The sequence below is a fragment of the Patella vulgata genome, chromosome 7 (genome assembly GCF_932274485.2).
Source record: "Patella vulgata chromosome 7, xgPatVulg1.2, whole genome shotgun sequence".
NCBI lineage: Eukaryota > Metazoa > Mollusca > Gastropoda > Patellidae > Patella > Patella vulgata.
In genome coordinates this window covers 56,328,935-56,344,305 of record NC_065885.2, presented here as the reverse complement: position 1 = coordinate 56,344,305, position 15,371 = coordinate 56,328,935, and the positions used below count along the sequence as shown (strand labels likewise).

The following is a 15,371-nucleotide window of genomic DNA, read 5'->3' as shown; positions in this document are numbered from 1 at the left end:
CCCTATAGACTCGCCGCGTTAAAACATATTTTTACACATTTCTGAAAATACTTACAATCTGATTACCGTATGATGAATAACAATACACTTTATAGATCTTATAAATAATGGAAATTAGATATACATGACAATTAATATACCAAACGCTACAAAATATTATTCTTCATATTATGGTTAATAAATTGAAATGAATACTGTAAAATGATAATTATTAGGATTGATTATATATGTATACGATTACTTATCGTTGCACCGTTTATCCCGTAAAATAACAGAATTAAGTCCATTACAGAACGGAATAAAACATTTTATCCCTAAACTTCACGGAACTTCCTGGTCATTCCACCGTTTATTCCGTAAAATAACAGAATTAAGTCCATTATAGAAGGGAATAAAACATTTTATCCCTAAATTTCACGGAAATTCCCCGTTTAATACTGAATATTCCATAGAAATACATAAAACACGTAATGTGAAGAAATAATTCACACTATTAACACAATTTCTCCAAGAATGCCATCGATTAACAGAAAAAAGGTGTTAAACTACTAATTCGGCCACATAAAGAATGGATATTTTTTACAGTGTACATACCCATCTGAACAGTTTTGAACCTTTCAAAAACAAAGTAATATCGAAATCGTGTCTTCAACTATTTTTGGTTGCGCTTTTTAATCAACATCCAAGATTGACGATAAGTACTTTCACGTACGCCAACAGCCAAATAAGGGCATTTGTCACCGTTCAATTGCAGACACGGTAAGCCAATCTTTGATTCTGGAACTAATTTTAAATTTCCTTCATTTTGTATGATTTTCGTAATATTCGCGGCAGTGCGCAACATCCCAGTCACGTACACATCGTCAAGCCACAAAAACGGTTCTACGTAGGATGCACGATATAAGGCCGGAATGACGTCACTGCTATATACAAGCACAAACCCGATACAAAACTTGAATGGATAATACTCTTGGCCTTTAAGAAAAGTTGCATCCACTGCCCACTTGCCCCCGCGAAAGATTATACCTTTAGAATTAATAATGCCGTATATGGTTTCGGACACATACAGATTATTGGCGTGAACCAATTTCAGAAACCTCCACATGTCAAAAATGGCGTCATCATCAGTTTTTACGACATATTTCACTTTGGAACAGAAATGTGTAAACCCATAACTGCTTTAAATGTTAAATTATGGTAGGCATCTATAAAATCTCCTTGAATTATGTCACCATATTGTGAATTTTCCCTTAAAATGTCATTCTGCAATTGCAAAGTTTTCACTCGTCCCAAAAGAAATATCACACGGATCTCGATTGGTAAAAACAATTCCCTGGAACCGTAGGTTGTCCGAATGTTGTTTCTTCGAACAAAATGGTTGGGATCAGTGTGAACAACAACTATAGTCTGGTCGGGGTAGAAAATTTGCGGGAAGAAATTCCTACCCAAATGATTTCTTCATTTTCTGAAACAACTATGTCCCTAGTGTTCCAGAAAAATTTTCCCCGCCGATCGGAGTTGAGCAAAATTTTTTTACAGCATTTTGAAATTTTGACCCCCTGGGTCAACATAATGAAACTGAAAACCATTTATAACTTCAAAAATATCAATTTTACAGCCTAGAAATATATTATCAACATAGGAAGGTGATACCAAGGAATCCAGAAATGACGTCAATAGTAATGTACGACGTCACCGTGACGTCAGAATACAAAATGGCGGAACTATGACGCCACTGTGATGTCAAAATTCAAAATGGCGGAGACGTGTTGTGAATAAAGCAATAACAGCAAGCAAATAGACAAGAGGAATAAAATATTCATTCGGATCATTTGTTCTACCCCGTACCAATTTCATCTTCTAAATCAATGCTGATTTGTTCGCTATTGAGACAACCCTCCCCGTGGCATCCTCCACACGCTTCAACACATTTCAAACCATTCTGTGTACAAGAACATGACGAGCAATTGTTGTTTCAACGATTTACATTTACACCAGATGAAATTCAGAACGTTGTCTGGTGCTGATGGAAGAACAGTCGCGATGGGAACGTATCTATTCTCTATCACTTGCCAACCCCAATTCACAGGATCGACGCCATCGTCTAGTTCATCCCAAATTCTAACCTGAACATGAATGCGGTGAGCATGCTGCTCGGCCGCAGCAGCTGTTGGGTGAAGTCTATTGATTTGAATGGAAATGTTTTCAGCGATCATAGCTTTGTACCTTAGGTACCGGACTTTAGTCGGAGATATCTCATTTTTGTGACCATACATTGACATTGTACAGAATAACCTTTCCCCAGCTTCAGATACTTCGGACTGGGAACTTCCAGGTGAAGCTATTGTCTTGCTAGCTTCCTGAAAGATGTCACTGTTCGTATGTTTAAGAAGTCCCAATTTACCGAATCCGAAACAACCAGATTTCCCTCACCAAATTGTCGTATTTGGTTCATAGCTGTCGAACACGACGATTGGCGAGGGAAATCTTTTTACAAATGACCGATAGTTTTCTAAGATGTTGGAGATATTCTTACCCTTAGTCCACCTTACAAAGTTGATTAGCAGACCTCCATCAATGACAGTTATTTCACTGGCGAGCGAAGTGTTCGAAACGGGTGAAACGTTCTTGAACAAATGCTCAGCGAGATCGGACTTGGTTACATGTCGCATGAAAGCTCCTGCAAACAGTGAGGACGGGAAGGCACTCAACTCATATTTGAAGAACTGTTGAATATCTGTACCTGTGCGCTGTGCCACCGTAATACATCTTTGGAAAAGAACTTCTGGTTGCTCTCGCACTGTCTTGCCTTGAACTTTAACACCTGGCTTCAGGTCCCTCGCCAATCGTCGTGTTCAGCGTCTATGAACCAAATATTAAGGATCATGAGCACGAGCGCCGAGTTATCTATAGTCAAGCCCAGTTTCTGGCCAACACTGAAAACAAAATCCGTCTAATCAATCAAGTGGTCAACGATCTTGAATTTTGACATCACAGTGACGTCATAGTTCCGCCATTTTTTTTATTCTGACGTCACGGTGACGTCGTACGCAAAGCCCTGTATAGGGAAAGTTACGACAACTCATTTACAGGCGCCATTTTGGTGTCCCAACTATAACGCCATAAAAAATATGACGTCATGGCGTCATATAGCTTTACTTAACAAAACGTTTTATTTTTTCTTGGTATAACGTTTTACGGGCTACAGTTCATCCTAAACAAATTGCAAAAGTAACCAATGCAGTTTGGTTCAATGATAAATATGTCAGACGAAATCATACTCAAATTCGGCCAAAATGACATGATTAACAGAATTCAATTTGGTGTTCTTCAGGAATTTTCGGAGAGTGGTTATGCAAGCGAAATGTGTGGAAAAATCGAATTTGAAAAACATCAATAAAAAAAATGTATTTGTCATTTGGTGGCGGGCATTTCTTTCAATATGACTGCCAAATTTGGTAAAAGAATATCATTTTAAAAAATAAAAATTAAAATGAAAAAAACAACATTAATTTGGTAATAAAAGGGCAGCGATAATCTCATTTTAGGTACATTGAAATGTTGGCAATAAAGATAATATCATAGTTTTTAGTTACACATTGTTTACCAACCACCCATAGATCCTTTAATGACAATAAATCATATCCTTTATTCAGCTCGACGCTATACCGGTATTTAAAATGATTAGATGCAGTTCGTTTAACTTGAATGTAGATATTTTATATCTATGTTGCATAAATAATATATAGGACTTTTCGGTTGAATCATATCTTAGAAGTATCTTATTTCATAGTTTTACGTATTTGTCGACATTATAAAGGTATACTTGTTCTATTGTTTCATTTAGCCTATGCGTTTTCTTGTTTCACTTGACTAAACAACTAAACAAAAAAATTTGTAGGAATGTATATAGGCTTTTATAGATTGAAAAAAAAGCTGATAAAAATTGAGATGTGTGGAACATGTTCGAGGCGATTTGTAACAAATCTCAGACACGATATATATTTGATACTAGTTGAGCATCAGAACAACATGATTATTTCATTGGAAATGGGGCGCAAATAGCCAAAAGAGTCCTTCACTGGGCCCCTTCAATATCTGTCTACCTGTGGAATAACATGTACATTATTTGTATCTGTTAAATTTGTGCGGTTTATATATTAGATTAATATTATTATTTACCCATGGGCGGGGAGTGATAACGTCTTACCCCAAACAAATTGCAAAAGAAACCAGAAAGTTTCGGAGAGCGATATCTCGTATCAAATGTCACTGATGAAACATATGCCCGAAACACATGTCACGCTAGACACCTTTTATTTGAATTACACTGATTTTACACTGATTTTAAGTTACACTGATTTTAAATATTTTATCCATTAGTCAATTTAAAGAAATTTCTATTTTCGAAAAATTGATGATACAATTAATGATCGATGACAGAAAACTGACACACAATCCGGAATGACTCCAGACCAAAAATCATGGAATTTCAGGCATTTATTTTGCCGACTAGAAGGCAAAAAGGTTGTATCTCCCAAATTACTATTTAAATTTTCATTTTTCACTTTACCCGTCTGCACAAAAAATCTGATTTTTAAAAGCGTATGCAATTTAATTGCGCTTTTATTTGGTGTATCTTTTATTTCACTTTCTTATGAATTAGACTATTCTTACAACAATAATGTGCGCTTTCTGTATAATAATAATAATAGTTTGTTCAGCTATACTTTTCGTTTAAAAAATGTATTGTATGACATATCTATATACATACTTGTCGGGGGCAGCCAACTTCGACACAACAATATGATAGGACATAAAATAGATAGTGAGTAGGTACAAATACTTGGGACCCAAGATGGCGTCTAACTACACTTGAGGTCATATTTTCATGACGTCATATGAAATTTCTGGCTTCACAATTGTCGCAACTTTATCTATAATATTATACGGCTTTGGTCGAACGTTACTTTTGACGTCATTTCTGGATTCCTTGGTATCACTTTCCTATATGTTGATAAAACATTTCTAGGGTGTAAAATTGATATTTTTGAAGTTATAAATGGTTTTCATTTTCATTATGTTGACCCAGGGGGTGAAAAGTTCAAAGTGCTGTAAAAAATTTTGCTCAACTCCGATCCGCGGGGAAAATTTTTCTGGAACACTAGGGAAATAGTTGTTTCAGAAAATGAAGAAATCATTTGGGTAGGAATTTTTTCCCACAAAGCTGGATTTGTCACCTTCTCCAACCAGCTTACTATGGCGGTAATGGGAGAAGATCCACAGCAAATACTCTTATTATTCAATAAATAATCTCCATTGAATATTGGATTCAATTTCTTACCGAAAGCTATTAAAGAATCGTCCATGGAACAACTACTGATGTTATTCAATGACACAACTGGTTTATTATCGCTTGTTTTTTCATGGCGGCTGCAGTTATCAAAAACATCTAAATTGCTGCTGTATTTTATCTCTAACCTTTTTAAATGTGCTTCCATAAACCCTTTCCAGAAATAAAAAGAGACTAATAAATATAGTATGATAATTCCACCAAAATATTTTAGATATCTAAGAGCGTTTGAGGGAAAGTAACTTGAGATTCTACTCATAATCATGATTGTAAACTTTGCACAAAACTACCTGAGAAGAGAAACACACATATTTAAAAAATCTTTTCAAAACAAAACCAAAATCGAAACGAACTTTTAAAGTTCCCGGCCACCTTTGTCGACGTCATAATGTTTATATTATTTAATATACTGTCTTCAGCTTTCTCTGTCGGTTTGTAGAAAGAGGCTAAGCCGACAAGTCGACATCTCGACGTTACGAAAAAAATAACACGATGTTACGACAGAATAAAGTGTCGTATGATTGTGTCAATAGTGTCGTGGTGTCGCGTTATGAAAAGGGCGAGATTTAAAGTGGCCACTATCAGCCACCATAGTTCAATGATAATATGGAGAGAGAGAGAAATGGGGTTTAACGTCCACTCGACACAAACTAGGTCATTTCGGGACTAACATATGGTTTAATTTGATTTCAATAATTCGCTTGCGCGTAGTGGGAGGAAACCGGGGGACCCGGGGAAAACCCACGAGGTTGGACAGGCGACCCTACTCCTTGTCACGTCAATGATAATATGTCAGACAAAATCATACTCAAGATCGGTCAAGGCAAAATTACATGATTAACATAATTCAATTTGGCGTTCTTCAGGAATTATCGGAGAGCGATATTTCGTAATCAGTGTCTTTCAGTGGTGGTAGGATAAATAATTTATTTTTAAACTCCTAAAACACAGAGTGGTTACGCAAGCGAAATGTGTCGAAAAATCGAATTTGACATCAATTAAAAAATGTATTTTTGATTTGGTGGCGGGCATTTCTTTGAAAATGACTGCCAAATTTTAAAAAATACCCCCCCCCCCCCATTAATTTGGTTATAAAATAGCAGCGATAATCTCAAAATGTGTTGGCCACACATAGATGATATAAATCACAAAATTTATTTAGGTCGACCCAAGACTTAAAATAGATGCGGGACTAACATATGGTTTAATTTTATTTCAATAATTCGTTTGCGCATAGGTGTCTTTAGCAGTGGGAGGCTTTATCAGTGGGAGGAAACCGGAGGATCTGGAGAAAACCCACGAGGTTGGACAGGCGACCCTACTCCTTGTCACGTACAATCGGGGATTCGAAACTACGCCAGTGGACTCAATGACAGACTTTATGATACAGCGCGCGCACGCTAACCATTCAGCCATCCAACCCCCCGAGATGCTCGAGGCGATTTATGGAGAGAGAGAGAGAGAAATGGAGTTTAACTTCCACTCGAACATATGGTTTAATCTTTTTATTTCAATAATTCGCTTGCGCGTAAGGGTCTTTAGCAGTGGGAGGAAACCGGAAGACTCGGAGAAAACCCACGAGGTTGGACAGGCGACCCTACTCCTTGTCACGTACAACCGGGGGATCGAAACCCCGCCAGTTGACTCAATGACAGACCGTATGATTCAGCGCGCGCGTGCTAACCATTCGGCCATCCAACCCCCCTCGAGGCGATTTATAACTAATCTCAGACACGATATATATTTGACACTAGTTGAGCATCAGAACAACATGATTATTTCATTGGAAATGGGGCGCAAAAACCCAAAAGAGTCGGACAAACTCTAAAGCATCTGCGTCTCCTTCACTGGGCCCCTTCAATATCTGTCTACCTGTGGAATAACTTATACATTATTTGTAATTGTTAAATTTATGCGGTTTATATATTATTTAATATTATTATTTGAGTGATAACGTCTTACCCCAAACAAATTGCAAAAGACACCAGGAAGTTTCGGAGACCGATATCTCGTATCACATGTCACTGATGAATCATATGCCCGAAACACATGTCACGCTAGACACCTTTTATTTAAATTAAACTTATATAACACTGGTTTTAAATGTTTTATCCACGAGTCAATTTAAAGAAATTTCTATTTTCGAAAAATTGGTGATACAATTAATGATTGATGATCGAATCCGGAATGGCTCCAGACGAAAAAATCATGAAAGTTTAGGCATTTATTTTTCCAACTAGGAGGCAAAAAGGTTTTATCTCCCAAATTACTATTTAAATTTTAATTTTTCACTTTACCCGTCTGCACAAAACATCAGGGCCCGATTCCTAGAAAATTCTTAAGCACGTTCTTGTGCTTAGATTTAAGTAGACTTTGCATTTAAGTAAATTTACCTTATTTTGTGTTCCCAGAAAATTCTTAAGAACGTTCTTGTGCTAAGATTTTAAGTAGACTTCATTGTAAGCACAAGAACGTTATTATGCGTTCCAAGAAAAAACTTAAGCACAACTTCGTTCTTAAACATAGTCAATCTAAGCACAAGTCCCAAGCAAGGTACCTTAAGTCTGTTTCTGCTTCAAAAAGATGACTGACCGTAGAGTTTTTCGACTGCATTTCCGACACCTTTTGATACCAAACAGACAATAACAAGACAGAGAAAATCATTTTCCAGAAGAACATAAGAATGCTATAGAAAATTTCGCTTCTACCCTGAAACCATTTTATTTATTTGCCAATTAATAAACAATAGGGTACAAACACACAGGCTACTTTAAGATCAGGCGCTCTCACAATTATTCATTTAGTTTGTATGTGTCTGCGTTTTTTTTTTATCTTGTGGCACATTTTATATGTGTATAGGGGACATGTCAAATGTATCTAAATCAACCATATTATATTATATGACGTCAATGAAGCAGACGATAAATTTATGACGTCAATGAAGCAGACGATAAATTTATGAGGTAATTCGCATACCAAAGTTGTTTTTATGACGTTAAAGAGCATCGTAGTCTCAGTTTATAGTAAACTTTACCAGTCACAATGTGCTTAGACTTATACTTGACTTGTGCTTACGCAAGAATGGTCTTAAGAATTTTCTAGGGACAGTATTTTTATAAGTTTCTTACGTAAGAAAAAGTGAAGCATGACTTTATTATTATTACAGCATATTTATAGTGCACCCTTTCATATAACATGTTCAGAGGCACTTTACAAAGTGACAATGTAAATCACACATAAACAACAAGATTATGGGCATGTTAACGATTGTATACATAGTCAGTTAAAAGCCTGATTAAATAAATGTGTTTTAAGTTGTTTTTTAAAAGAATATAGAGATGTACAACATCTTAAACTAAATGGTAGATTTGTGCTTAATTTAAGAATTTTAAAAGCGTATGCAAGTTAAATATATTTAATAGCGCGTTTATCTGGTGTATCTTTCATTTTTTTTCTTATGAGCTAGACTACAGTGCGCTCTTTGTTGTATAATAATACTAATAATAATAGTTTGTTCAGCTATACTTTTCGATTAAAAAATGTATGTTTTATCTCTTTTTCGCGAAATGACATATCTATCTACATCCCTGTCGGGGCAGCCAACTTCGACACAACAGTAATGAGTATGATAGGACATAAAATAGATAGTGAGTAGGTACAAATACTTGGGACCCAAGATGGCGTCTTTGTACACTTGACGTCATTTTTCATAACGTCATATGTAAGAAACAGAATTTGTTCATGGCCTTTGTGGACTTTAAAAAAGCCTTCGACTCTGTATGCAGAACAGGCCTCTTTTATAAATTACTAAAAAATAACATCAACGGACCGATTTTTGATTTAATTACATCCATGTACTCAAATACTTCTTATACTGTGAAAACTCCCAATGGAATCTCCAATACAATAAACTCTTTCGTGGGTGTGAAACAGGGATGTGTGTTAAGCCCTGTACTATTTAATATCTATATTAACGATTTACAGTTTTATATTAATAATGCGAACACAAATCCTCCCTCACTAGAATCTAATAATGTCTCCCACCTGCTGTTTGTGGATGACCTTATCATGCTCTCCACTACTGAAACTGGCTTACAAACTAGTCTTGACCAACTTAATAAATTTTGCGGTGATTGGCAGATTGACCTTAACCCAACAAAATCAAAAATCATGATAATCAAAAATAATCAAAGAAAAATAAAGAACATATTTCATTTTGGCAATACTAATCTTGAAATAGTTAAATCATACGTTTATCTAGGGGTGTGCCTTTCCAATAACTCGACGTTCAAGTCTGCAATCACCGAACTTAATAGTAAGGCTAGACGTACATGGTTTTGTTTGTGCAATAAAATTGGTACTACCGATTTTCTTCCTACCGATGTTTTGATCAAATTATACCAATCCGTTGTTAAGCAGATAGCTATATATGCATCCGATATCTGGGGATCTAGTTTGGTACACAGCAAAATTTTTGAAATTAATAAATGGGACCAAATAATTCATAATAAACTAACTATTAAAATCTGCAAATCAATACTATCACAGCAATCAAAAACATCCAACATTGGCTGTCTAGCAGAATTGGGTATTTTCCCACCTAACCTTGACATATTTCAAAGAATGATTTCCTATTATAAACGTCTTACTAATTCTAGTATAGACAGTTTTCCTAAAAGTGTTCTTTTACGTTCTGCCTTCATTACCGATAGCAACCTCATTGCAAACAATATCATTAAATATTCTTGGACAGCATCCATAGCAAAATTATATGAATATTATGATCTCCCTCATAACCCCTCTCCCTCAGCAACTAAACTAAAACTTCAAACTAAATTCAACCATCATTTTGCAGAACTAACTAAATCAGGAACCAAACTGAGAACGTATGGTCTGTATAAAAACTTAATAAACCACCCCGCTGGTTACCTTCTGCAGGTTAAAAATAAAAACTTTAAATCCGCCTTTTCATCGCTTCGACTTAGCTCACACAAACTCGAAATAGAGAGAGGGCGATACAAAAATATTCCACCTGACCAAAGGTTATGCACCCAATGTTCTCTTTCTACCGTAGAAGATGAATTCCATTTTCTGTTCCAGTGTCCAAGATACGAAAACTTGCGCTTAAAATATATCTACCCTACTTTAATACAATCTTGTCAATTAACCTTTGAGCTTCTTTTTAATCCGCCAGATTTTCTTGCTAAAGCAGTAGCAATGTATACATATCATGCTTTTAAGGAAAGGGGGTCACCTGCCTAGTCTATTTGATCATTATACATGTATACTTTGAACATATTTTCATTTCATTGTTATATTTTTTTCATTATATCATCCCAATGGTACATTCATTTTCATTTCATTATATCATGTTATTCCAATATATTATTCCATGTAAAATATATATTTTTGTATACCTGTATGCAAATAAAAAAGTTGAAGTTGAAGTTATGATAAAGTAGATAGATAAGATTTTATTGCATCGAAACATCCATTTAGGACAGCATACAATATAAACGTGTACATAAAAATTATAACGATATGACAATTATTACACAAGACACACAATATTGCATAGGAACCTCCCTTGAGGACAACATACAATATACAAAATATTAAATACAAGTGCATCGGAACCTCCCTTGAGGACAACATACAATATACAAAATATACAGGTGCAAAAAATTGGACGGATACAAAAATATGGACGGACATAAATTCAGAGCACTCATAAATAAACAGTATGAAACCTGCATATGGAACAAAACGTACAAAGTATTAAATCACATAACTCGACGGTATAAGACCCACATACAGGTACATAATATATCTAAATACAAAACAAAGCGTGCGCACATAAAATAAAATAAAATATCATGCATATTTAACAGTTCAGATGTCTCTCCTAAGAAAAGAGAAGTAGACAAAGACTGCGACACTTGTGGCTATAATACTCGGTGGGTCGAATAGGTTTTCAAAAGAGTTTGATATATATATTTTTTTCTTAAATCTTAAGATATCTACCCCTTTCAATGGCAAGCTGGTGAGTACTTAATCGTAGGGTAGACATCGCAATTTTGAACTTATTATTAACAACCTCTAGATATTTTGGAGTGTTATTGAATTTCTTTTTGAATAATCCGAAGGTTTTGAGTTTATGATTCAACAAGGAGATCGTTAAACTTACTTTCTATTGAACTTTTAATATTCTGTCTCGAAATTATTGTTGGAGAAATGTCATATTTTTTAAAGTAATTTTGGATAGCCGCGTACCAGGAGAGTTTTGGGTTTGATTGTAAAATGTTTATGTCTTCCTGGTATGCAGAATTCAGTAATGAGTTACTTAAGTTATTGCTATTTTCGTTTAGTCTTTTATAGTGCATAGCCATTCTTTGGAATATATCGATATTAACAGGAAAAATTCCTAATTCGGCCAAGCAGCATATATTTGATGCTTTTAATGGCTTCGTATGGATAGATTTACATATTTTAATGGTCATTTTATTCGTATTTATTTTATCCCAATTTTTTATCTCAAAGTTCATACTGAACACTAAATTATCTGAATTTGGCGATCGGTATAATATACGAAGCTCATAATTCAGAAAATGTCTGAATTTAGCGATCTGTATAATATAATTATATTATATAAATTTAATAATATTACCTACTTTCTACTGTTAAACGGTCGCGTGAACGCCTTTACAATGTAAAAATAACATTTTAGTGAGAAAATAAAACCTCGCTTACCTCGCTAGAATCAGTATGTGTGACCCAGCATCCTGTTAGAAATACGTCCCCTTCTTAACTGCTAAGTACGGTGGCTGATAAGGGACATGAAAAATAATATAATTTGTTTTTTTTTAATATTCACCCAAGTCAATTTTAATATAATTTTTTTTTTTTTAATATTCAAGTCAATTTTAATATAATTTGTTTTTTATAATTTTCACCCAAGTCAATTTTAATACAATTTGTTTTTTATAATTTTCACCCAAGTCAATTTTAATTTCCACCCAAGTCAATTTTAATTTCCACCCAAGTCATTTGTTATTTAATTTTTTTTTTTTTTATAATTTTCCCCTAAGTCAATTTTAATTTTCACCCAAGTCAAATTTAGTATAATTTGTTTTTTTTTTATAATTTTCACCCAAGTCCGACGTGGTTTCCCCTTGTCAGTGGTACAGAACGGAGGGCCTGACAAGGACAGCTGTCTAGTCCTTCGGATGAGACGAAAAACCGAGGTCCCGTGTATACATTGAAATGCACGTAAAAGATCCCTTGGCAGTTGGAATTCGATATAAGAGTAGGCGATAGTGCCGCTGCCCGGGCAAATTTCCCTCATAGCACACTGTATGGCGTAAGCCTGTCTTCATTAGCCTAGTATAGGAGCAGAACAGTAGGACGTTAAACCCCATTTCATTTCATTTCATTCACCCAAGTCAATTTTAATATATATAATTTTTTTTTTATAATTTTCACCCAAGTCATTTGTAATTTAATTTGCTTTTTATAATTTTCACCCAAGTCAATTTTAATTTTGTAATATAATTTTAATTCTTTTGAATTTCCACCCAGCGCGTGATGTCATCTCAATAAGCCTCGTTTCCAAAACGCTAATTTTCGCCCGCCATTTTCATTAGGGAGGGGATAATGATCAAACTGTTTAAACGCAAAGTGTTTTCCGAGGCGAAATAAACCGAAAAAAAACGAATGTGGCCAAAATGGACTTTTCACTTGGTGCCGGCCATTTTGAAAAATGGACGCCAAAATTTAACGAAAAATGAGTATAATTGAGTATCACGTAATATATGGCTTCCAATATGTCAATTATATAGTTTGTCGGGTCGCTGAATTTAATTATGGCAGAAAAATTTGGTTTTGAAAATCGAAGATGGCGGAAATTCAAAATGGCCGCCCAAAATTATCCAAAATGGCCGATTTTTCAGATAATCGTCAATTGTTTTTGAGATATAGCGTCTAATATATCATTCCTATGGTTTTCGGTGTCACTGAAAATGAAAATAACCACTAAACTTAATTTTGAAAATCCAAGATGGCGGAAAATGGCCGATTTTTCTGATATTCGTCATTTCTTTTTCTTAGAAATGGCATGTAATATGTCAGTTCTAGGGTTTTCGGTGTCACCCTAAAATAATAATAGCAGAATGCTCACTCCAACGGTTACAGTCGTTTTGAAGAGGCGGCGGCCATCTTGAATTGTGGACCAATCAGCGATTTTTTACAGACTGGACGCCAGACAAAATTTGGCCGGTTATATTTGGTCTGGCATCCAGCCTGCATTGTCGAACTGGCTAGAGAATTTCTAAAGAATCACGATGCTCTAATTGCATTTTTGAAAGAATTTGTTGATACTAACTGCCAGAACTAGAAAAACTGATAAATGGCTTCGCAAATACTCCCACGTCGCGAAGGTAATTTGAAATGCATTTACGACTAGTAATCACGAAAAGTCATGTAGCACTGTTCCCTCTTTCGCTTTATGTAGTCAACGGATTAGGTAGTCATCGGATTAAATGTCTTAGTCATGATGATTATTGTCGCTACTGAGGTCTTCGTTTGTTTATTCTAGTGCTTTGGGTAGTGTCCACTGCTGATGAAAAACAGATTTGCGATTGCAACAGTAATTTCAATACGGTCATTGGTACCAGACAACGCATTAGAGATTCATTCATTGTTCTGTGAACATTCGTATTTTGATTTATTGAAAATTGGTGGACAGATCAGCATCAAGTTCATATCGATTTACAGTTAGACTAGACCTGCTCTTCTTAGGCGGGATAATTTCTTCTGTAGATAACGGTTCTTGTTCCATATGTTCGTGTTCCATATGTTCTCGATCCATCTCTGCCGACCGTTTCTTTTGTTATGCATAGTCTCTTTCTTCATTTCGTTTTAGTTGTTTTGCCCAATTTCGTGGCATGGTTTTTGTACAAGTGGCAACATAATCTTCGTGGAAGTTATCCGTATAAAATGCCTCGTCATCAGATGGCATACGGACACAGTAATGAGAGCCGTATTCACGAAACATGGTTCTCAAAAGCAAATGCATTTAATCAAAGAATGACTAAAAGATCATTCGATATCAGGGCAAAACAAAAACGGCTTTCGAAAAAGCCTTGATCATAATAATGTGTCCGTATGGCGTCTGATAACGTGGCATTTTATCAGGAAAACTGTCAAGGAGACTATATTGCCATTTGCTTGATGCTACCAGAGTCTGGTAGATTATAAAGTCACAACCAACGACTTTATTGGAATTACTATGGTAATCGCGAATACTATTTGTCACCAGCATTGTAACCAGCCAAAGTACAAGAAGAAAGAGAAGAAGACCCCAGTAGCGACAATGATGATGACTAAAACTTTTAATCCGATAACTGGCTAAAGCGAAAGATGGAGTGCTACATGACATTCGTGATTACTAGTCGTAAATGCATTTCAAATTACCTTCGCAACGCTTCGTTTTTAAACTTAGAACTTGTTACGAAATAGATAACTGACAAAAATAAATCTGTGATTACCATCGGTCTAGATGACACCACAAGTTGCCGGACATAGAGTCTTCAATGTAAAAACGGTCTATGTAAATCACAGTACCATTTCTGAACCAACAGGAGAGGGTAAATTCTAAACAACTGGATATACATAAAACGCTTTCCACTAAGGTGAAATGGTGCAAAAGCATACTACAAAAAGGAGGCTGAGCAGATGGTATTGAATTTCTGAAATTATTTCTGACCCCAAAATTGAATATATTCAGGAAGACTGAAACCTTATTTGATACATTTTACAAGCAATATCCACAAGAAAAATGACGGTTTTCCTGAAAATCCGCCATGTTGGCACTGATTTTGGACGCCATTTTGAATTTCCGCCATCTTGGAATTGTGAAATTAATTTTGAGACCAGAAATGAATTCAGAGACCTTGAAAAACATAAAAGATGAAGTCATATCCAACATATACAAATGAAGATTAATTGAAAATCAGCCATT

The 15,371-nt window shown here is 35.3% G+C and overlaps 1 protein-coding gene across 1 annotated transcript; it reads right to left on the bottom strand.

Moving 5' to 3' along the window:
- Window positions 1-523: 523 nt before the first annotated feature.
- LOC130013579 (beta-1,3-galactosyltransferase 1-like) lies at window positions 524-1,401 on the bottom strand (the record flags this gene model as incomplete). Its single annotated transcript, XM_056102315.1, has 2 exons — window positions 524-1,153; window positions 1,186-1,401. Coding segments are annotated over 2 exons (717 nt in total), but the record flags the coding sequence as incomplete, so codon positions are not given.
- Window positions 1,402-15,371: the final 13,970 nt, after the last annotated feature.